Source organism: Zootoca vivipara, chromosome 3, assembly GCF_965207765.1.
Source record: "Zootoca vivipara chromosome 3, rZooViv2.hap1.1, whole genome shotgun sequence".
NCBI lineage: Eukaryota > Metazoa > Chordata > Lepidosauria > Squamata > Lacertidae > Zootoca > Zootoca vivipara.
Window position 1 is genome coordinate 56,056,189 of NC_142586.1, and position 22,465 is coordinate 56,078,653.

The window sequence follows — 22,465 nt, forward strand, 5'->3', positions numbered from 1 at the left end:
TAACACAGAGATCGGTGCTGTATCTTTAAATTATTTGATGCCAGTACAAGACAAAAAAGCCACAGCTGCTGATTCTCCTCAGGTCCCGTCCCCCGTCCCCTCAGTCCTTCCATCTACCTGCCATCATCCCACCTGCCATAATGGACGGGTGGCAGAGAAATGATGCAGAAGAGAGAAATCACCTCTAGCGACTGCAGCTGATCTTATTCTTAACAATGACCACTTACCTCTCTTCCGCCCTGCCCCACATTTCCCAGTGTGGTGGTTGGCATGTTTATGCTGAAGCTGCGAGGACAGTAAAATACCAAAGACCACTGGGAGAAAAATAATGAATGAGTGCAGGCTCTGCATACATCCAAGCCCTCACAGTATCGCTCCCAATGTGCCTACATTTGGGTTTGGGGAATCACAAGAGAAGTGTTTGGGTTGGTTCAGACATAAGCTGACTCTTCCCAAATTTTGATGAAGTTTATTTCTGAGTCACCTTTACATGAGAGCGGAGATTGCCTGCTGCTAAAGGTATAGCGGGTATAGGCATGTGTAACAGCCTGACAGCCCTATTTAAATAGAAAAGCTACATCTGGGCAGCAGGGGCACTAGGGGTCAAAAAGGCAAGTGTGTGTGTGTGTGTGTGTGTGTGTGTGTGTGTGTGTGTGTGCGTGTGTGCACGTGTGTGCACGCATGTGTGCTTAACTCTTTCCCCACTTTCCATTTCCAAACATAGCATTTCAAACAGAAGATTCTTTGGGAAAGGCACAATTTGGAAAAGGAAGACAGCAGCAGGGAAAGGGTTAAGCAAAGCACCCCATGCTGCTACTTATCCAGTCTCCAATCCTCCCTCCAGAAGCAGACATTAATGTTTAAAAAGGGCCATCAGAGTACTACCAGCATGCATCTGCTGTACATAATGCCTAATTTGGCCCATAGCATTTATTCTGAGCAGATCTTGGCAATATCTCTTCACAACTGTGAAATCAGACAGACTAACAATTGTAAACATGACATTTATGTTAATGAAAATATTGCCTCGGAAAAGTGCCTTGAAAAGGGGGAAGTAACAGATTTGTGTTTTATAGTGTCTACTCGGAATTAAGCCCTGCTGAGTTCAGTGGGGCTTACTCCCAAGTAAGGAAGCCTAGGGCTGTATGCTTAGCCAGACACAAGACTCCTCTGGGCAGAAATCCTCTTTCTGTTGCATCTTTTACTTTTTGATGTTTTAAGCTTAACCTCTGATCTGATGGTTTGCAGGGCAAGAGAAGTTTACTGTTAAAAATGTTGTCTTAATCTCCCTTCCCAGAACAGGAACAAATTTAACTTGATTCATTATCTGTTCTATGACAGGATGCTACAGCCAGCGGAAACTGTTACATGATGTGCGCAACTTAAAACAAATCGAGTTTTTCAGCCCTGCACTCTGTGCTTTCTCTCACTGAGCTGAATGGGCTTTACTCCCAAGTCAGTGTGCAGAGCACTGCATCCCTAGTCCTTAATACAGTACAGTCGTACCTCGGAAGTCTAACATAATCTGTTCCAGAAGTCCATTCGACTTCCGAAACGTTCGACTTCCAAAGTGTGGCTTCTGATTGACTGTAGGAAGCTCCTGCAGCCAATCAGAAGCAGCGGAAGCCCCGTTGGATGTTCAGCTTCCAAAAGAACGTTCGAAAACCGGAACACTCACTTCCAGTTTTTGATCGTTCGGGAGCCAGACTCCCAAGTACGGGAGCCAAGCTATGACTGCACTGTGTGTCTCCATTTTCAAGGCTCATCTACAAGTCAGGGTTCCAACTCTGGCTGCCTGTGCTGAAGTGTAGCAAAAAGAGAAACTGCAGGCCAATGGTGGAAGAAGGAGCAGGAAGCAAAGGGGAAAGGGAGAAAAGTCCAAGTCATCAGGGAATTTGAAATACAGAAGTTCTGTCTTTTGCTAGACCATCTCTTTCTTTCCTTCTACAGCAGAGGAAAGAGGCGATAGTATGACAAAAGACTGAACTTCTCTATTTCAAACTCCCTGATGAAGGGTATTAGAGGTCTGCAACATATTGAATATCACCCCCCCTCCTTTTGCTTCCTATTCTCCCCCCTGCTTGTGTTGAGAAGCCATTGGCTAAATCCCATTTTAGTCATGGCCTTGCTGAGTGCCCTTGAGTAGGTTGCGATCTGTCAGCCTTGGGCCTCCAGCTGCAAAATATGAATAACGGAGACCTTTCTCAAAAGGATTCTTCAAGGGAACATTCAGACTATATGAAGTGAAGAAATATAACTCACCTTGAACCCTGGGAAGAAGCAGGTCTATATAGCTTTTTAAAATGAATGATTTGCAGTAATATTAGATAGGATCGTATCACCAAACATAATATAAAATATTTAATCATTTTATTTATGGTAGAATCCTGTCCTTGGGTTACCGTGGCCAGGCAGCATGTTCTCCCAACCTTCATGGCCATTGACCATGTTAGATGAGGTTGGTGGCAGCTGGAACCCAACAGCTTAATGTAACTTGTGGATCTGTGGAACCACTGATAAAGTTATGGGAACTGGATATTGGTGCACAGATTCTTCCCAAGGACTGGAATATAATTTGGGAATCACGACCCTTAAAATCTGTTTCCAGTTTTCTTAGAGAAAACTGCTTAACATTATTACACAGATGGTCTTGCACTCCTTTGCAAAGGTAAAAAATGTTTTTTTTCTCCATCAGCTAATTGTTAAAGGGGTTGCAATAAAGTCGGTACATATTATCATTTATGGTGGGAATGTCAGTTTGTACAAGATTTTTGTAATTTAATTTTGACATAAATGATAAATATTACTGAATAAATATAGTTTGTTGTCATAAATTAATCTTACTGAATATTTTTAGTGATATCCATGTAAATACATTGCCAAAAGAATTGGTCTTATATATGATCTTGGCAGCACAAATAGTAATTGCAACTCAATGGAAAACAGCCCCAAATCTTGCATTGCACACTTGGTACCGCTCATTCTAGAATATAGCTATAATGGAGAAAATAATGCGTAATTTGAGATTTCGACAAGGACTGGAATCTCCAGACACCTTTTATATGATTTGGCATTCCTTTGTGGCATTTACATCTGAACCGTCATTTTCAAGACAAGCCTATCAAATCTGGAACTATTCTTGATGATCTGATAAAGTTGATAGCCTTTACTTGGACTTTGTTATTTTAACTCAGGTGCACCTACTCATTCCGCATGCCTTTTTATAGTTTGTGTTTTTCACCTTTTAATTTTTTTGTCTGTTATAATTGTTCTCTTTGTTTTATATACATTATAAAATGAAATAACAAAATGGACTTTACAAAAATAAAAGAACTAGAGGGCATCATGTGGGGTATACTCTTGGCCTCCATGGTGCACTTATAGGTTTTGTAAGTACAGTGGTACCTCTACTTACGAATAACTCTACTTACAAATGTTTCTACTTATGAACAGAGCTCCGTCCGCGATCTTGGATGCGGTTTAGATAGGATTTTTTCTACTTACGAATTTTTAGATAGGGTTGCTTCAACTTACTAATTTTTTCTCCCAATGCATTCCTATGGGATTTGACTTACAATTTTTTCCGACTTACAAATGTGCGTTCAGAACGCATTAAATTCGTAAGTAGAGGTACCACTGTAATAAGTAATCATACAGAAATGGAACTCATACTGTATAAGGAGCCTAACTGCTGGGCCAAGGCCAGCTCTAACCCTAAACCAGCCACTCTACCACCAGCAGGTTTCAAGGCATTGAACCTGAGGCTAGCAGTCAGTTGATTCTTAACTGAACTGAACCTTCTCACAAGGCTGATTTACCTGAGGAGTCAAGTACCTCTGATTCCAACAGCATAGGGGGCATCAGGTAGGAGACCAGAGAGAGGAGGAAAATCCAGTTTGCATAATTCGGCCTTAAAATGTAAAACAGATGTCCGTTGACATGTAATCTAGTTAATGTACAACTGTGTTTCATTTTCCTAGAGCTTTTCTTCTGCTCAGCTGTAGAGACAGGATGTTGGTGTAACTCAGGCATCCCCAAACTTTGGCCATCCAGATGTTTTGGACTACAATTCCCATCATTCCTGACCACTGGTCCTCTTAGCTAGGGATCATGGGAGTTGTAGGCCAAACATCTGGAGGGCCGCAGTTGGGGGATGCCTGGTGTAGCTGGTCAGATAGCTAAGTGCAATTTTCATGTATGCAACTCAAGTAAAGAATTAAAGAAGCTCGAACTTGAAATTACTTAACCAGATTTCAGGTCTCTTTTCTGGTTGCAATATAGGGGTGTGTGTGTGTGCAAGTAATAAAAGCAATTTGTTGTAAGAGAATATTCATTATTTATATTCATTGCTGTATATGAGGAACATACGTCATTATTAGGGCAGGGGTGGGCAACTTGTGGCCCTCCAAAAGTAGCTGAACTACATTTATAATCATCCCTTATCACTGGGCTTATCAGCTGGGCCTGATGGGAATTGTAGTCCAAGGTATGGAGTGTCTTCTAGTGGTGGCAACTCCTTTCCTTTCTTTGTATTTTCTCTGGACTGGACCAGACTTAGTTGAACTTGCGTCCTGTTGAAGCCAGTAGGGCCAATTAATTAGGCTGCCACACTGAAATCAATGGGACATAAATGTAGCTGATTAACTTACAACAAAATCCTATCAATGTATTCTCATAAACGGCTCATTAAATTTAGCAGGGCTTACCGTACTCCCAATTAAGTGTGTATACGGTTGCAGCCTTATACACCCTCTATTTTACTTTATCTGGAGTTTGCGTGCAGCTGTCTTCATTTAGGTAGAACATTTAGCAAGTATCATAGAATCATAGTATCATAGAATTGTAGAGTTGGAAGGGACCACAAGGATTATCTCGTCCAACCACCTGCAATGCAGGAATCTTTTGCCCAATGTGGACCTTGAACCCACAACCCTGAGATTAGGAGTCTCATGCTCTACCACAGGCATCCCCAAACTTCGGCCCTCCAGATGTTTTGGACTACAATTCCCATCATCCCTGACCACTGGTCCTGTTAGCTAGGGATGCTGGTAGTTGTAGGCCAAAACATCTGGAGGGCCACAGTTTGGGGATGCCTGCTCTACCATTTTTCCTTTAAGCTTTTTTCCCTTGTCAAACATCTTGGACTTGCAGAGCTTTAAAAATCAATTCAGAAATGGGTGAAAAAATATTTAAGAAAAACCAACACAATACAGGAAATGGAAAGGGGGGCATTGGAGAAGTGTGAGCACTGTAACTCTCTTCATTGTTCTATGCAGTGGAACTGTGGTGCATTATGCAGAAAAGAGCCATTTGCTTTTTCCAAACATATCTGCAAGGGAAATTATCCAAGATGTAACTAAGCTGCAACTTAAGGGGTTGTGTTTTTTTTAAAAAAATATATATATATTTGTTTGGTTTTTTTAAAAAAAAACCCCAAAAAAACCTTCCTGACATTTAAACTCTCTGCATTAAAATCCTGTTTTAAAAAAGAATGGATTAGAATGTGATTTCTCAAGACAGCATCTGTCATTCAACGAATCTTTTACAGAATGTTGTTTTCCCTAAAAATTTACCTGCTGATCTTATAGCTCACAGATAATGCTCTCAGCATTTAAAAACACTTGAGGAATGCAATGCTATATCATAGGCAGGCAAGTTGAAAGAAGGTAGTAAGAGAGATTATTTGCTGTCTGTGAAAGACCCTTCTGGGCTTGAGGTTTTACCGTGTTGTAATTTGAGTGATATGATATATAGCAGAAACATCTGAGGCTCAACATAGAAGTGTGTTAGGGGTATATAATCAAAGGTTAGGGGGATTTTGCTTGATTCTTATTCTAATACTGTACAGTTTTCAATTTGGGGACCAAATCCTGGAATATTACTAATGTTTGCCATTGGTTATATTTTTATCCCACCCTTCCTCCAAGGAAATCAGGGCAGTATATCATTGGACCCCTTCTCCATGCGCAGAATGTGCCTTCTTTTTGCACCATCAAATACTCAATAGCAAGCACCCACTTATTTTAAATTAAGAGGCAAGTTTCCAGAGCAGATGGCACAGCTTCCTACCAGAACTTCTTGCACTTCTCTCTTTAGAAATTAATCTCTGGGCACAGCAATTCTCTATGTGGACAAGTGCTGGGAGGATGGGGGAAATGTCAGATATCCTGGACACCGTCTTGGAAAGGGATGACACATTTCTTCAAAAGCTATTGGAATGTGTAACCCTTCTTGGGAAGTGTGGTCTCAGGCACAGGTATATATCCTATCTATGGAATGCTTTCAGGTGACAATCAAGGAGAAAAAGAATTGGTAATAATGGCTTGTGTCAAGGACACTGAAAGAATCTTCTCTTTCATCTTTCCGTGTAAACTAATACATAGCTTTTCTGCCAGGGAAGTGTGAACTGACAGGTTTTTATGCAACTTGCTTACATGTCCAAAATGAAGGTTACCCTGGGCAACAGATAAGAGAAGACAATCTAAGTTAGGCAGATGCAGAAAGCTGCTGGAGGGAGTCCATTCTTCAGTTCTATTTCCCTTATCTTGGGCAGCAGGCTTCTGCAGGGAAATCTAGCTGTCAATTTGAATTTCAGTAGGTCCAGATGTGCATCAAGTCATCAAATGCTCTCAAATCCTCCCTTTGGGAAGCTGTGCATTTCATTTGTAGCCACAACACCACCTGCCAATTTCGAATTTTGAGGGTGTGCAAGAGGTCCCCTCACATATGTGGCATGCTGGTAACAACAAAAAATTGTGTGGCACTAAAAGGTGACATCATTGGGGCAATGAAGATCATTTGAGGAATAAAGTTTTAAAAAGCAACAAAACTGCAAGTTATTTTGGACATACATAATACCCTTTATGTAAGCATGACCATTAAATGAATCTGTCAAAAGTACTACAGTATGGGTTTTTGGAAGGCCAACAATAATTTTCAGATCGGAATTTCAGGTTTCATTTTCAGAGTTGAATTGCAAAATAGTGCATAGCAATTTCTGCATAAGGTGCACTGATGTGTAGTTTTACTTTCTCTCAGTACTTGCAGTTGATTCCCTTGCTGTATCTTAAAGTCTGCTTATTCATAATTGTATAATTGTATAAAGTGGTGATTGCTTTCTAGATTCATGACTACTTTGCCTTTGCAGTTCAGGTATGAGGAATACATGTGCCAGTCTGGTGTAGTGCTTAAGGTTTCCACCCTAAGCTCACTTATCTGTAAGTCACATTGCATTCAACAGGACTTATAGCTGAGTAAACATAGTTAGGATTGCATTGTAAGATCATCAGTCTAGGACTGGGGAGGCCCCAATTCAAATCTTCACTCAGCTGTGAAACCCACTAGGTAACCTTGAGCCAATCACCATCTCTCAGTCTTTCCTATTTCATCTTCGTCATGGTGAGGATGAAATTGGAGGTGAGGAACTATGTACGATGTATTGAGTTTATAGACAAGGTGGGATATAAATCCAATAGATAATGCCAACTCTGTTCTCTCTACCTTCTTGTTTCCCCTGTGTATTTGCATTTTGGTGTCCTTGCAAACCTGAATATCATGCAAAGAGCTAAGACTGGCTATGGCTCCCCCTGTCAGATGCAAACTCTGTGGCAATGTATTTCCTGTTGTATAATTAAGTGGTGGATGCATTTGCTACAACAGTGGTGCAAAAATCAAGTTAAGAGAAAGAGGTTCTGAAAATAAAAGAGGAATGAAGGAATGGTCAGTGAACATGACAATGTACAGCTTTTAAATCCAGATCTTTGATCCAGGTATACAAATTTTTATGAGGAAACCACCACCACAGTAATGAGTTAGTGAGCGGCAGATCATAGAATATGATGCAGGCTGCCACACCTTCTTGCACAACCCTCGGTAGCAGACCATGTGAAAGTACTCTACCAGATTATATACCCCTGGGGTTTTGCTCCACCCTTATCTTTGCTCCTCTTCCTCCTGTGGAAGGACTGCGATTCAGTGGCAGAGGATCTGCTTTGCATGCAGAAGTTTCCTGGCTTAATCCCTGACATATCCAGGCAGGACAGGGAGAAACAACCCCTTCCTGAAACTCTGGAGGTCATGTCCTAACTGCAGCCATTAGTTAAAAAAGGTAAAGGGCCCCTGGATGGTTAAGTCCAGTCAAAGGTGACTATGGGGTGCAGCGCTCATCTTGCTTCAGGCCAAGGGAGCCGGCGTTTGTCCACAGACAGCTTTCCAGGTCATGTGGCCAGCATGACTAAACCACTTCTGGTGCAATGGAACACCGTGACAGAAGCCAGAGCGCATGGAAACCCCATTTACCTTCCCGCCACAGCGGTACCTATTTATCTACTTGCACTGGTGTGCTTTCAAACTGCTAGGCTGACAGGAGCTGGGACAAAGCAACGGGAGCTCACTCTATTGTGGGGATTTGAACTGCTAACTTTCCAATTGGCAAGCTCAAGTGGCTCAGTGGTTTAGACCACAGTGCTACCCATATCCCCCTAGCACTGAGCCTTATTCAACCCCTAGCCACAAAGTCTCACCTTTATAACAACCAGCTATCTTAGCATCCCAGATCAGAAACAATCTCATCTTTCTAGCTTAATCCATCCCGTTGTCGTCATAACAGAACTACAGACAACACTGGTATTCAGTTGAATGTGACCAGCATGACTAATCAGCTTCTGGTGCAACGGGACACTGTGACGGAAGCCAGAGCTCACAGAAACACCGTTTACCTTCCCGCCACAGCGGTACCTATTAATCCACTTGCACTGGTGTGCTTTCAAACTGCTAGGTTGGCAACCATTAAAACCTTCTTGTCTGGCCACCGAAACACTGCACCTGTCTCTTAGGCCTTGTTGAATGTGGATTAGAATTCAGGCAACCACATAAACATCTCCAACTGTTTGTGTATTTTTGTAACTCTGTAATTCCTGGTGGAATTGCTGCTTTCCTTACCTTTGCAAATGCGCTGTTGAAACGAAATGGCAAGAGGCAATTACAGGGGGTGGCATCAAATAGCAGACAAATGAAGAGGTGCTGGGTAGTTCCCAAAGAATGTTCTTGGTCGACCACCCAGTTCTGTTTTGTTCTGTCACTGTAATATTGCTATCTGCATTACTACTGTGTTAGTAAGAAAGATAATAACGCACAAAAAATTGACTTCTGGAACTGCCATTCCTGCTTAGAAAGAGCTATTATTATTTCCCTTTATGTCATTGTATTGTGCTGTCATTTTCTTTGCCTCTCTGCTCCTCCTTTGCTCATTTGCCGTGAATATAGTTTTGAGATTTGAAGCGCATTCCCATTTTTAGAGTAAGATTAAAGGATTTTTCTAATACTAATTGCACTCTTGGCAAAAAAAAGAAGAAGAGGCAAATGCATCTTCAGTTAACAGTTTTTCCTAACCTTTCTTTTTCAAACACTCCTTACATAAGTAGGAGAAATGCCCCCCCCTTTAATCTAATTATCCTATAAATATATTGTGGATAAAAGAAGATTTTTCGATTAATTTCTAAACAATTTTTGTTGGGGGGCTTTGGAAGGCAAAAATATGCCCAAAGCAGATTGGGATGTGAAAATCATGGTTGAAAACCCAAAGATTATTTCCCAAAATAGAAAGAAGTGCTGCAGTTTAAAGAGCTTAGGACAGTCCACAGCAGAGCTTGTGCCTCTTATGAAATGGATTTCCTATTTGTTTTTGTCTCTGTTCCATTTACAGATAACAGCTAGATAGTAAAAAGTGGCATTCTACAGACTACGAGACATAATTGCAGTTACAGATGGGGCTGAAGACAAATGTTACTTGAAAGGACAGTCTTTTAATAGTTGCTGTGGGGGGGGGGCAGGTGCATCGGTAGTGAGGGAAGAAAGTGTTACAAGGCAGAAGGGGAATGACTACATTTTTTAAAAGGCTTTTAAAGAGAGAACATGCTACATAACTTAATTTGCTCGAGTCCTAGGGGCCTGAAGAATTGTCCCTTGCATGCGAATCTTCCTGTGTTTTAACATACACATCAGAGACCCCTCTCTGTGTTGCCATCAAGTGGAAGATAATCACGGAAATTGTCTTTTCGGTGGTGGCACCCTGGTTATAGAATGCCCTCTTGATGATTACTCAGTTAGTTTGATTAGGTTTTATACAAGGCAAATATTTAATTGCTTGACTTTCAGTTGCAAAGAGACAAATACCGGTAATGATTCCCTCCCCAGCAAGTACTTGCAAAAGTCCTTCAGTTTTTGAAAGCACTCAGTGAGGGTGGGGGGATAGGAAGATGTCATTTCTGAGCTGGAGATGGGAATGTTCATGCATCACTATGTTCCCCGATCCTCTTGCAGAGATCATAGTCCCAAGAGTGCAGTCAGAATACTTACATCATATTACAAAAGCTTTGGCTATCTAGACAACTTTCAAAAAGTTGTGGCATCTCCAAAACTGCTAGTTTTATATGCAACTCCAGATGCACTTAACAGGTGTCAGCTTCTCCAGATTTCTCTAAACTGTAACTGTATCATAATGTACAACAGGAATGGAGAACTTCTTGCATTAAGGCAAAATTGGCCCAGCACGGGTACCCGTTTGGCTCAGGAGGCCATTCCCCATGAACCACATCCTCAAAAGATGACACTTTGACATCAGGTGTGGGGCAGGTGGAGACATGGCTTCCAATGCACAGTCCAGGGTCTTAAAGTGCTATCCTGGTTGTGCACCTCCCACTCACAACCAAGGGGGGTTGGAGCAGGTAAAGGTGGTGAAGAGTAAGAGTAGGCCTGTCCACCTTGGGTAAAAAAATGTGTTGCACCAATCCTGCTGGAAATTGTTTCCATGTATGCTTAAAATCGACATGGGTGGCACTGTGGGTTAAACCACAGAGCCTAGGGCTTGCCGATCAGAAGGTCAGTGGTTTGAATCCCCGTGACGGGGTGAGCTCCCATTGCTTGGTCTCAGCACCTGTCAACCAACCCAGCAGTTCGAAAGCATGTCAAAGTGCAAGTAGATAAATAGGTACCACTACGGCGGGAAGGTAAATGGCGTTTCCGTGCGCTGCTCTGGTTCACCAGAAGCGGCTTAGTCATGCTGGCCACATGACCTGGAAGCTGTACGCCGGCTCCAGGGCCGGCTCTAGGTAGAGTCCCGGTGGCGCGGGGCGGCAGAGCGCCGGGCCGGTAGACAGGGCGCGGGTGCCAGGGCGATCTCCACCCCTCAGCGCCAGGGCGCGTGACCTGCTCAAGACTGCCCTGGCCGGCTCCCTCGGCCAATAGAGCGAGATGAGCGCCACAACCCCAGAGTCGTCCGTGACTGGACCTAATGGTCAGGGGTCCCTTTGCCTTTATGCTTAAAATGACTTTCTCTCCCCATCCCACCAACTATCCCTTTCCCATCTCCTTTGCAGTTGGGAAGGTTGAAAAGATCAGGAAGGGAAAAGGAACAATAAAACAGTAAAAAACGAAGTTTAAAATATCAGTATTGATTTTTAAAGTGGTCATTCCTCCGCACCCACCATGAATGTTATGTTGCACAACACTTTGCAGTCCTCTGGTGGAAAAGCACCCTAAAAATATTAATACAAATAAATACAAAGACAGGGAGGAATACTTAATTTGTAAGTATATGAAGTCAGAAACATTAGACAGCCCAGCTTGTGATCCTAGAGGTTGCTTAGCATCCTATTCTCTTTGTGACAGAAGAAAGAAGTAAAGTAATATTGAAAGGAAAATTGGTATTAAAGAAGCCTTTCCAGGGCATGATTCTTTTTACCCTACAAAATAAAAAAATACAGGTTTGGATCCTGAGCTCCATGAACAAACAGAAATGCTTACATAAGGAAGGATGAGACAGGAAAGTTCCTTTCTTTTTTAAAATATATATATAAATTTTTATTAAAGGTTTTCTCAGTTTACAAAGACGTGTGCAATGTCTCTCATAGCATTTTTACAGATCAGTTTCAGTTGTTGAGACATTGTGGAGGAAAAGGGGGGAGAGCGGTAGATAAGGGAAGGGTGTGTGTGACAATGTTTCTATTTTACTTAATGCGGGGGGGGGGTTGTCAGCGTCGGTTGTGCAAGTTCTTTGCTGTGCATTTGTTTTCCTTTGATGGTGAGAGTTGTTGGGGTTGGCCTAGGACAGTGTTTCTCAACCTTTTTTGGGCCAAGGCACACTTGTTCCATGAAAAAAATCACGAGGCACACCACCATTAAAAAAGTTAAAAAATTTAACTCTGTGCCGCCCTATATTGACTATATAATTATGACTGTAAGAAACACTTGCCAATTGCTGTGTTGGTTGCAATCTCCTGTAATAAGGCTTCACAAGCCGCTGATTTCTCTGCCAGCACAATCCTTTGCTCAGCAAGTTTCAGGTTGAGCTCATCCAGCCAGCTTCTTTAAGTTTGTCTAAAACCACCCTCCCGTGGTGGTGGCTGTTGAGAGCTGCGCTCGCCCCACGTCGTGACCCGGCCGGCTTCCTTCCCGGTGGGTCAGTGCTGCCGCCAGGCACGTGTCAATGCAAATCGCCCTTCTCGTCGCCGCATGTCGCGGCACACCAGCCAGCGTCTCGCGGCACACTAGTGTGCCGCGGAACAGCAGTTGAGAAATGCTGGCCTAGGATATAGTTTTATTTTGTGGCTGGTCCCTTTCTGTCACTTCCTTTCATTCTTAGAACTGCGGATCCAGGCCATTGTTTTCTTTCCACCTTCACTTGTCTGCTTTTCTCCTGGTTGATTGTGAAGAGCCACTTGAGGGAAAGTGGTGTATTAAGCACCTTTAAAGTGTTTACAATTGCTATCTAAAGGGCCTGATCCTGTTCCTTAGCATTTCTGTAATAAATTATCTAGCAATGTAGGCTGGTTCACTTCACAGAAGCACCTTGGGGTGGTGATGCCAGGCTTTGCTTAGGGTGGCTGAGTGCCCTACTTTACAAAGGACAGTCCTCCATTTGAAGGGCTGCCCAGTTCAAGACCAGTTTTAAGAACCATCAGAAAGAGGGAAAGTGGCTCAAAGTGGCCTGTCAGCAATACCTGAACAGCAATAGTGAGATAATTATGCTTTGTTTAAATTATAATAATTCTTTCTGAATGTTTACCTACACGTATGCAGATCTTATGCAAACCCCTTCCTGTCTCTCTCTATTTGGTGATACGTGTAAGTGGCCACTCCATCTCCACTCATTCTAGGACACTGTTTGTGAAAGCCAGCAACTCTGTGTGGGAACTTCACACTTAATGGGATTTTATACAATTGCAGTGGGCTGAAAAGAGGCTGATGGAATCTTGCAAATTGTTGGGGCTGCAAATACATCCTCCTCATGGAGGCTACCCACTGGTGGTCCCAGTATGCTCCCCAAAGGCTTGCATGGCCATTGCTCTTTCCACAAGTGTCAGCAGGGCCTATGGCTTCATACCAGAGCTGGTGGCAATTCTTCTCCAGGGTCTTAAAAGTAGCATGGTCACTTTAGGAGCTGTAATTCTGGGAAAAACTTATTTCCATAGTTTTATGCTGTATATCATAACGTAGGCCTTAGCAAAACCGAATATGCTATGTATAGTTTTCTCTGCTGCATCTAAAGCAGCTTGATCAAATAACATGGCAGATTGGACACATGATGTGTTTAATTTGCAGGATGCTTCAAGGACCAGTCTATGCATGAAGCATAGCTGCCAAGTTCTCCCTTTTTTTAAGGGGAATTCCCTTATGCTGAATAGGCTTCCTCGTGAGAAAAGGGAAAAATTGACAGCTATGGCATGAAGATCCCCACAAACCAAGTAGACTAAGAACTGACTCACCATTTATGTGACCCTGAGTATTTGCCACAGTACATGCATAAACTACGAAGGGGATATTTCCAGACACACTGTGTGTTATTTGCACAGCATCAGCAGTACACATGACATTTTAGAGTAATAAAAACAAAGGCTGGTTCCTACCTCAAGGGACTTACAAACAAATTTTAGCTGGGAAAGGGGTTGCCGAAGAAGACAACAGTGGGAGTGGAGGAGAGAATAAGGGATGAATTCCAGCAAATGCAGTTGCATGTATTGGGGCTTTGTTTCAGATAGGCATGAGGATTAATGCTGGACTTAGACTGTACAAGAGATGGGGAGCTCCAGCAGAACAGCATCTACTTATCCTCTTCTCTTTGGTAGCATAGTTAAGTGTCACCCCCAGAAGTGTGGCATGACAACATTGTGTTCTTAGTGCTCTTGCCCCTGCTCTACTTCATTGGCGGCTGCTTGTGTGAGGCATGGATAACTCAGCTTGGTGATAGTTCATTATAAGCTTTGTGTTACTAGACCTTACTGTGGGAGAGAAGAGGCAACAGGCTTCTGTTTTCAGTGGGCAGCTGTATATCGCCTGCAGCATCTCATTCTGACCTAAGGATTTAAGACAAAGTACCAGGAAGTTGCATCCCTGCTGTGGTTCATGTCCACTACATACCGTACTCCTGAATGTTGATAGACACTTGGCATTGTACTTTGTTATTATAGCCAACACTAGTTAAAGCACTGATGTGCCATGTTGTCACAGTAAGTGTGAATGGGTCCTAACAGATTTGGTGCTAGGTGCATTTTTGCTCTATTTTAAGCGCCTCAGTAAATATGCAACAGATATACCAAGTTTTAATTCTGTGCCCCTGCTGTGAGGCTGGCCAGCAGCAGTGCGCTTGTTCTTGTGCTACTGCTGTCATGGCAACATGCTCTACCACCACTCCTACTGAGAGGTCTGTAGGCTCAGCATTGGTGCTTTCTTGTTGCTAAGCACCTGCAATGCTTGCTCCAGGCAGGATTCACTGTTCCTTAAGAGTAAGTGCAGAGCAGCAACGTGTTATTTACCTCACGGAAACCAGTCCATGTTACAAACACAAATACACTGCTGCTCTGTACATACATACATATGTGTGTGAAAGAGTTAGAGTACAATATGTTCTGTACTGTTGTTTGGCAGTAGATGCTTAAAAGTTATACAAAAGTTGTTTCACTTGAGAATCTGAAACAAGCAGAGTTGAGATCCTCCCCCCCCCCCACTTTTCTTCCCCTCTTCCTTCTTTACAAACTGGGTTGCTTCCATTTTAATTTTTCAGTGATTTCAGGATAAATAATGGGAGCATAATTTCCTTGAATCTATTATGTCAACGCCACCCCATCTGTCATAAGGTTTTATATCTAAATCTCTGCTGTTCTGTGTGCTGAATTTGGTTATAGTGCAGGACAAAAGGCTAGTTTCCATGCTAAACACGTTTTCCAACATAGAGATAGGAACCCCGAGTGACCAAGTTCCCAGCTCTGTGTTGGAGCACTTATGCATGAGTAAGGCAGCACTCTTCAGGCTAATATAAATTTTATTTATGAAGTTTATTTCACCCTTCCTAGAGACCAGTAGCAATTTCCTCACTATATGTGATCTACAAAATTGAAACTGTGTGAATCAAGAAGTTGTGACTATTTTGATTACATGTCAGCAAACTAAATGTTTTTGTCAATGGGAATAGGTATCAGAAGCTCCAGTGATGCCTTCATGTAGGCATTTACCATGTTTCTCCGAAAATAAGCCATACCCCGAAAATAAGCCATACCCCGAAAATAAGCCATAGTGATAGGCAATTTAACCTTGTAGGTTAAACTGTACCATACTTAATAATAAAAAATAAGACATCCCCTGAAAATAAGCCACCGTTTTGTTTTGTTTTTTGAGGAAAAATAAATATAAGGCAGTGTCTTATTTTTGGAGAAACACGGTAACTAGTTCCTTATGTTACTTGGAAGAGGCTTGCTTCTGCAAGTTAGGCATTTATACAGAATGAATAGATCATTAACGTAATCCAATAGCCCATTGACTTCATTTGCTAATGTCAAATTGCTAATGTCAAATTGCTCCTTGGCATCATATTATATGTACAGTGGTACCTCGGGTTACAAACGCTTCAGGTTACAAACACTTCAGGTTACAGACTCCACTAACCCGGAGGTAGTACCTTGGGTTAAGAACTTTACCTCAGGATGAGAACAGAAATCGTGCGGTGGCAGCGGCAGTGGGAGGCCCCATTAGCTAAAGTGGTGCTTCAGAGGTTAAGAACAGTTTCAGGTTAAGGACGGACCTCCGGAACGAATTAAGTTCTTCACCAGAGGTACCACTGTATTTGTTTTTGTCTCTGTTCCATTTACAGAACAATATTACTGCAAGTTAAAATTCTGATACTGTTCTGCTACTTAAAATCTGTAACTTTTATTTATTTATTATTTTTCCTGGTGCATGTGCCAGGGCTTTTTGAAAGTGTGACAAACAAATTATGCTTTTAAGAAACGCAAAAAAGAGCATCATTACATGTGTTGTACTAGAGTCTGATTTTATTCCTACATGTTTGAAAGGACATGGGTTGTTATTTTTTGACAGTGCTATGCTGTGTATTTCTGGACCATGCCATTTCTGCATGTTTCTAGCCATAGTTTTAGTTCATTCCCTCTCCACATTAATGTGTGCCCTGTTTTAATTTTATCTCAAAACATGTATTCATTTTTCAATACATTTATACTGCTGAGAACTGCACCACAACTTTCAGAGAAGTGTGAAATCTCTTCTATAGTCCAGTTTCAACCTGCACACTAATCTGAAAAGCACCATGAAGTCATTTTGTATAGAAACTCACAGAGAATGAGTATCTCAATCCTACCCAAAGAATACCTGTGTGCACTGCCCCCACCACAGTCAACAGATTGTGGGAGAATCCTCCTCTGCATTTACTTGTATGAAGGAGATATAAATGCAGAAAGTGGCAGCAAGGCTGATCCTATCTCCAGTGTTGCATGACTTCCCCCAGCCTTGCCCACCATGTCTCCATGTTAGACATGGGGATATGAATTGGGGGAGCCTATGGCGCTGTGGGTTAAACCACAGAGCCTAGGGCTTGCCAATCAGAAGGTTGGCGGTTCGAGTCCCCGCGACAGGGTGAGCTCCCATTGCTCGGTCCCAGCTCCTGCCAACCTAGCAGTTCGAAAGCATGTCAAAGTGCAAGTAGATAAATAGGTACCACTCCGGCAGGAAGGTAAACGGCGTTTCCGTGCACTGCTCTGGTTCACCAGAAGCGTCGTTGTCATGCTGGCCACATGACCCGGAAAAGCTGTCTGTGGACAAATGTCAGCTCCCTCAGCCTGTAAAGCGAGATGAGTGCCGCAACCCCAGAGTCGTTCACGACTGGACTTAATTGACAGAGGTCCCTTTACCTCTACCACCACCCTGCACAGCCACCTTTTTCAGCTAAAGTAAGTTTATTGTGATCCAGCAAAGTCAATCTTCACGCTAAATATACATTATGGGATGGAACCATGTTGGGAGAAGCAGTGACCCACACCAAGCATTTGGTGTGAGTTCTTGGTGAATGAACGGTGCTGTTGGCTCTGACTGCAACAGTCATATGTTTGGGGATGTGATTACTGAATCTAGATGTCCTTTCCACCCCAACCCCACGTTTGGTGAGATGACAGTTCCAACCATCTGTTACGCACAAGAGATCCTTATAGAGACCAGTGGGTGAGGAATGTGCTTCTGCATATGAGGATCTCTAGATCAGGGTGTGTGGTTGCTGCAGCCTGGTAAACGATTGGTAGCGTGTTACCTTCAGAGTTCTGTAGAAATTGGTGTCAAGATACAAATTGTTTTAGTTACTCTTAATCAGATAGCTTCTCACCAAGTATTTCTATAGTCTGTATAACTCCTCTTGCCTGTTTTACTATATTGAAACACCATTTATTGTTTTACAACTGGAATTTGCAGTTCGAATAAAATTTCATGACAGCATTATGTGATTAAGAAATGACAATGTTATGAAGAACACTGAATGGTAATTTTTGGACTTTAATTCTTGTGAAAGGGTTTGTAGATCTTGGTGGGCTAAGAGACAGGTTGCAAATATACAGATTTTTTAAAAAAAAGAAATGCTTCCTACTTTATTAATTTTCCTTATTAAAACATTTTTGTTTTGTTTTTGTATTCACATCTAGATCACAATAAAAAATTATGATAGCAACAGGAGGAGTCATAACAGGACTGGCTGCCTTAAAGCGGCAAGACTCTGCCAGATCCCAGCATCATCTAAATCTTGCGACATCAGCAGCTACTGAAGAACAAAAGCCAGTAAAACGCCGACCCAGAGCAGACGTAGTCGTGGTCCGAGGCAAGATTCGACTTTACTCTCCATCAGGATTCTTCCTTGTTCTGGGAGTACTTATCTCATTTCTGGGGATTGCTATGGCAATCCTTGGGTATTGGCCTGAAAAGGAGCCTTTTCCAGAGTCTGAATACAGCTTGCCACTAAATGATACCCAAGTCATAGAAAAAGAAGATGGAGTTATAATTCGTTTCTTTGAACAGCACTTGCATTCTGATAAGATGAAAATGTTGGGGCCTTTCACAATGGGGATTGGAATATTTATATTTATTTGTGCAAATGCTATGCTCCATGAAAACCGTGACAAGGAGACAAAAATCATACACATGAGAGACATCTATTCCACTGTCATTGACATACATACTCTGAGGATCAGCGAACAGAAGCAGCTAACTGCGGCCTACACAGGCTTAGCAGGGGAGAATGAAGTCAAGTACAACGGAAGTTCTTACGCATCACGGCTGGCTGCAAATACAATTGCACCCTTCTCAGGCTACGCGAGCAACTTTCGAATAGACAGCAGTGCTGAGGAGGATGAAATTGCTGCTAGTGACGGCAAAAACGCTACTCATCTTCTGCCACCTTTGCTTACTGAGCGTTCTGGTTCAGTCTTCGGCCTTTACCCTCACTCTGGAAAGCCAAAGGATGATAGGAGTAGCAGCTCTTTAAAGTGTGAAACGAAGTCAATTGTGTCATCCTCCATCAACGCTTTCACATTACCTGTAATTAAACTAAATAACTGTGTTATTGATGAGCCCAGTATAGACAACATCACTGAGGATTCTGTTAGCACTAGAGGCAGGCCTAGAAATTTATCTATGGACTCTCTACCCATTCCATCAACTCATACCAACGACATGTACAAACATTCCAGCACATTGATACCAAGAAACAGTTTATATGGAGACTCTTCATCCAAATCTTCTATGAATCTTGGGCCCAGTACAGGAAAGTTTCTGTCACCTGGTGCAGCCAGAAAACAGTTTGGGTCCAACACCTCTTTGCATCTTTTGTCTGTGCACTCAAAATCCCTAGACTTAGATAGGGGACCTTCTACTCTGACTGTCCAAGTTGAACAAAGAAAACACCCAAGTTGGCCAAGACTGGACCGGAACAACAGTAAAGGTTATATGAAACTAGAAAACAAAGAAGATCCAATGGACAGGCTGCTTGTGCCATCAGCAACAGTCAAGAAGGACTTTACTAACAAAGAAAAACTTCAAATGATTTCCAGATCACATAATAATTTGAGTTTTGAACATGATGAGTTTTTGAGTAACAATCTAAAACGTGGAACTTCTGAGACAACGTTTTGACGGGGGACTAAAATTAATGTGTCAGTATTTTTTTAGCAAAACAAAACATTTTGACACGTGATTCTTTTTTTGTGTGTGTTTGGTTTTCCAGTGAAACTGCCACAAGCCTGTTTTTACCAAATGTTTCTATCCGATTAAAATGGCCTTGTGTTAGCAAAGGTGTTATTTTTCACCTCTGCAGTGCCAAGTGTTTAATGTCAAGCAGCTTGTTCATCAAAACACTGCACTGGCATAGTGACGATTGGATGGTGTTCGTGCTTGGATGGTAATTGGATGGTGGTTTGATAATTGATATCTTCTTAATTTACAATTGCAATACTGTATATTATCACTGCTCAACATATCTCAGATCCCTTTCCTCCCAGTCATTACTCTTTTTGTTTCTATGTAAGCATGCTATCTTTCATTACTGTGAGTCAACAATACAAGCTGACTGAATAAGCTTCGATGTTCAGAGCCATCAATGATGGCAACATGTTAACAATGGTGCTTTTAACTGGAGATGGAGATGGATGGAAGGTTTGCTGTGGTGGAGCCAAATTTAGCCCATCAGTATATCCAGTGGAAAAATTGACTGTTTTCCTTTTAAAAGAAAGAATTCTATATCAGCAGGATTCTATTCAAAAGAATAATAGGATTCTATTCTATATAGATTCTATTCTGTATTGAAACCTGTTTTCAAAGCTTTCAAATGAGGTGTGCCATGTGGGTATTAGTGTTTTGAGCAACATGAATGAGTCCAGGTTTCCCTTGGGCACATGAAACTAGTTCATGGTTTTTCTTGGAATCCAAAGCGTAAAGTAGATAATGAGTATGATCCGCAAGGATATTTCTACCATGCAATAAACACATAGCATTTTATCTGTGTAGTAACTGCTCATCCCCACTCCAAGCAGGGAATGCACAAGAAATTCTCTTACATATGGTAGTAATAATGCATTGTCAAATATTAGTAAAAAACAAACAAAAAAACCTGCTACCACAGTGATTAGGATTTGGGAGAAAGACTATGGAGATTGAAAACCATTTTTGTGAACTTGCTATAATCAACTGAATACCAATGTTGTTTGTAGTTCTGTTATGATGACAAGGGGGTGGATTAAGCTAGAAAGATGAGATGGTTTCTGATCTAGGATGCAAAGATAGCTGGTTGTTATAAATGTGGGACTTTGTGGCTAGGGGTTGAATAAGGCTCAGTGCTAGGGGGATGCGGGTAGCACTGTGGTCTAAAGCACTGAGCCTCTTGGGCCTGCCAATCGGAAGGTTAGCAGTTCAAATCCCCACAATAGAGTGAGCTCCCGTTGCTCTGTCCCAGCTCCTGTCAGCCTAGCAGTTTGAAAGCACACCAGTGCAAGTAGATAAATAGGTACCACTGTGGCAGGAAGGTAAATGGGGTTTCATGCATTCTGGCTTCTGTCACAGTGTTCCGTTGCACCAGAAGTGGTTTAGTCATGCTGGCCACACAACCCGGAAAGCTGTCCGTGGACAAATGCCAGCTCCCTCGGCCTCAGGGCCGTCTTAAGCGCCCCTGGCGCCGTGGTGCGGCGGATCCCTCCGGCGCCCCCCACCCTGTTTCTCAGCGCGGCGGGCGGGCACAGCTGCCGTGGGCGCAGGTGCGTGGCGGACTGGCCGGCCAGCGGGTGGCCGCAGCTCGCGGCGCCCCCCCCCCTGGTGGGCCGGCGCCGTGGTGCCCTGCGCCACCCAGCCTGGCCAAAGGGCCGGCCCTGCTCGGCCTGAAGCGAGATGAGCGCCGCAACCCCATAGTTGCCTTTGACTGGACTTAACCGTTCAGGGGTCCTTTACCTTTACCTAAAGCTCAGTGCTGGCCAAGGAAAAACCCACCTAGTTTGGCGTTATCACTGTTACAACATTTTTAGGTGTTTCTATAGAAGTATGAGGTATGGTATAGCTATACCTGGCACTTCAGAGATATAAATTTCAATATGCATGTAACCTACCTGTCAAAGAGTAGGATGGCAGTGAATTCAAGTAGTTATGGCATTTAAATAAATGATGTGTGTAGAATGGTTGTTCTGTTGTACAACAAAGGTTTTTTCTGGTTATAGTGTGAACTCAAATAACAAATACTGCAATTCATTAATGATGCTGACATTAAATATGAACCTGCTTTTGACCACAGTTTTCAAGAACTAAAACATTACTTGTTGCTGGGATACACTGCATTGTGAACTGCCGCAAAGGTGACGATACCGTTAGCAGACATTTCCCCCCCTCCAATTGGGTCACTGTTGAAGTTGAAAGTTATTGCTAAAGAAATTAGCACTGTGAATAGGTCTACCAGAAAACCTCCTTACATTGCCTTAAGGCAGATAGACCCTACTTTTGCTAACTAGTCTATTGTAATCCATTCCACCCCTTGTGGTTTGGCCAATAGGATCACAGTGTTAACTGGTCATTTTAGCAGATGTTTCATATTTTCACTTAACCTAAATAACTCAGGAATTATTTGAATAGCTTCTCCCTAAACAATCAGAAATGTAAAAATGTTGTACTCCAGTTGACTGTGAAAGACTTTTTCCCTATTAATGAATAGGGCTCCCCCCCCCTATTAATGTCCAACTCCATATTCTAACAATGTGGTGTTTCTGTGTCAAAAGCATTACTTGCCCAGTGAATTGAGGCATAGTGTTAACCTGTTAGAATCTCAAGCCTATATATTGTAACAGAGTTGGCTACATATTTTGCTATGAAGCTTTAAATAATTTTCTGGTCAGTGTTCTTAATATATTTGCTATTTTTTTAAAATAAAAACCAAATGTTTAACTACGTGAGTATCATAAATGTGTCATTGGGATTCATTAGTTCTGCTGTTAAAATGAAAAGGGAAGGACAAACTAATTGTTCCTTGATGTGAGTTCCTTTCCCCCTACATAACAATTAACAGTGCCGGTGCTTCTTACTGTTTTACAAAGGAGCAAAATCTTTTCTAAAGATATTTCTCATTAACAAGAACGACAGAACTATACATTCAAAACAACACAGGGCCCAA

The 22,465-nt window shown here is 42.3% G+C and overlaps 1 protein-coding gene across 2 annotated transcripts in view; it reads left to right on the forward strand.

Moving 5' to 3' along the window:
- The window catches only part of TMEM200A (transmembrane protein 200A), a 41,208-nt gene extending 18,966 nt beyond the window's left edge, over nucleotides 1-22,242 (forward strand). For both annotated transcript variants that reach the window (XM_035109008.3, XM_035109007.3), the window contains one exon: nucleotides 17,973-22,242. In XM_035109008.3, the coding sequence (XP_034964899.1) occupies nucleotides 17,989-19,455 (1,467 nt within the window). In that variant the 5' untranslated portion in view covers nucleotides 17,973-17,988 and the 3' untranslated portion in view covers nucleotides 19,456-22,242. The remainder of the gene's footprint in view (nucleotides 1-17,972) is intronic.
- The last annotated feature ends 223 nt before the right edge of the window (nucleotides 22,243-22,465 follow it).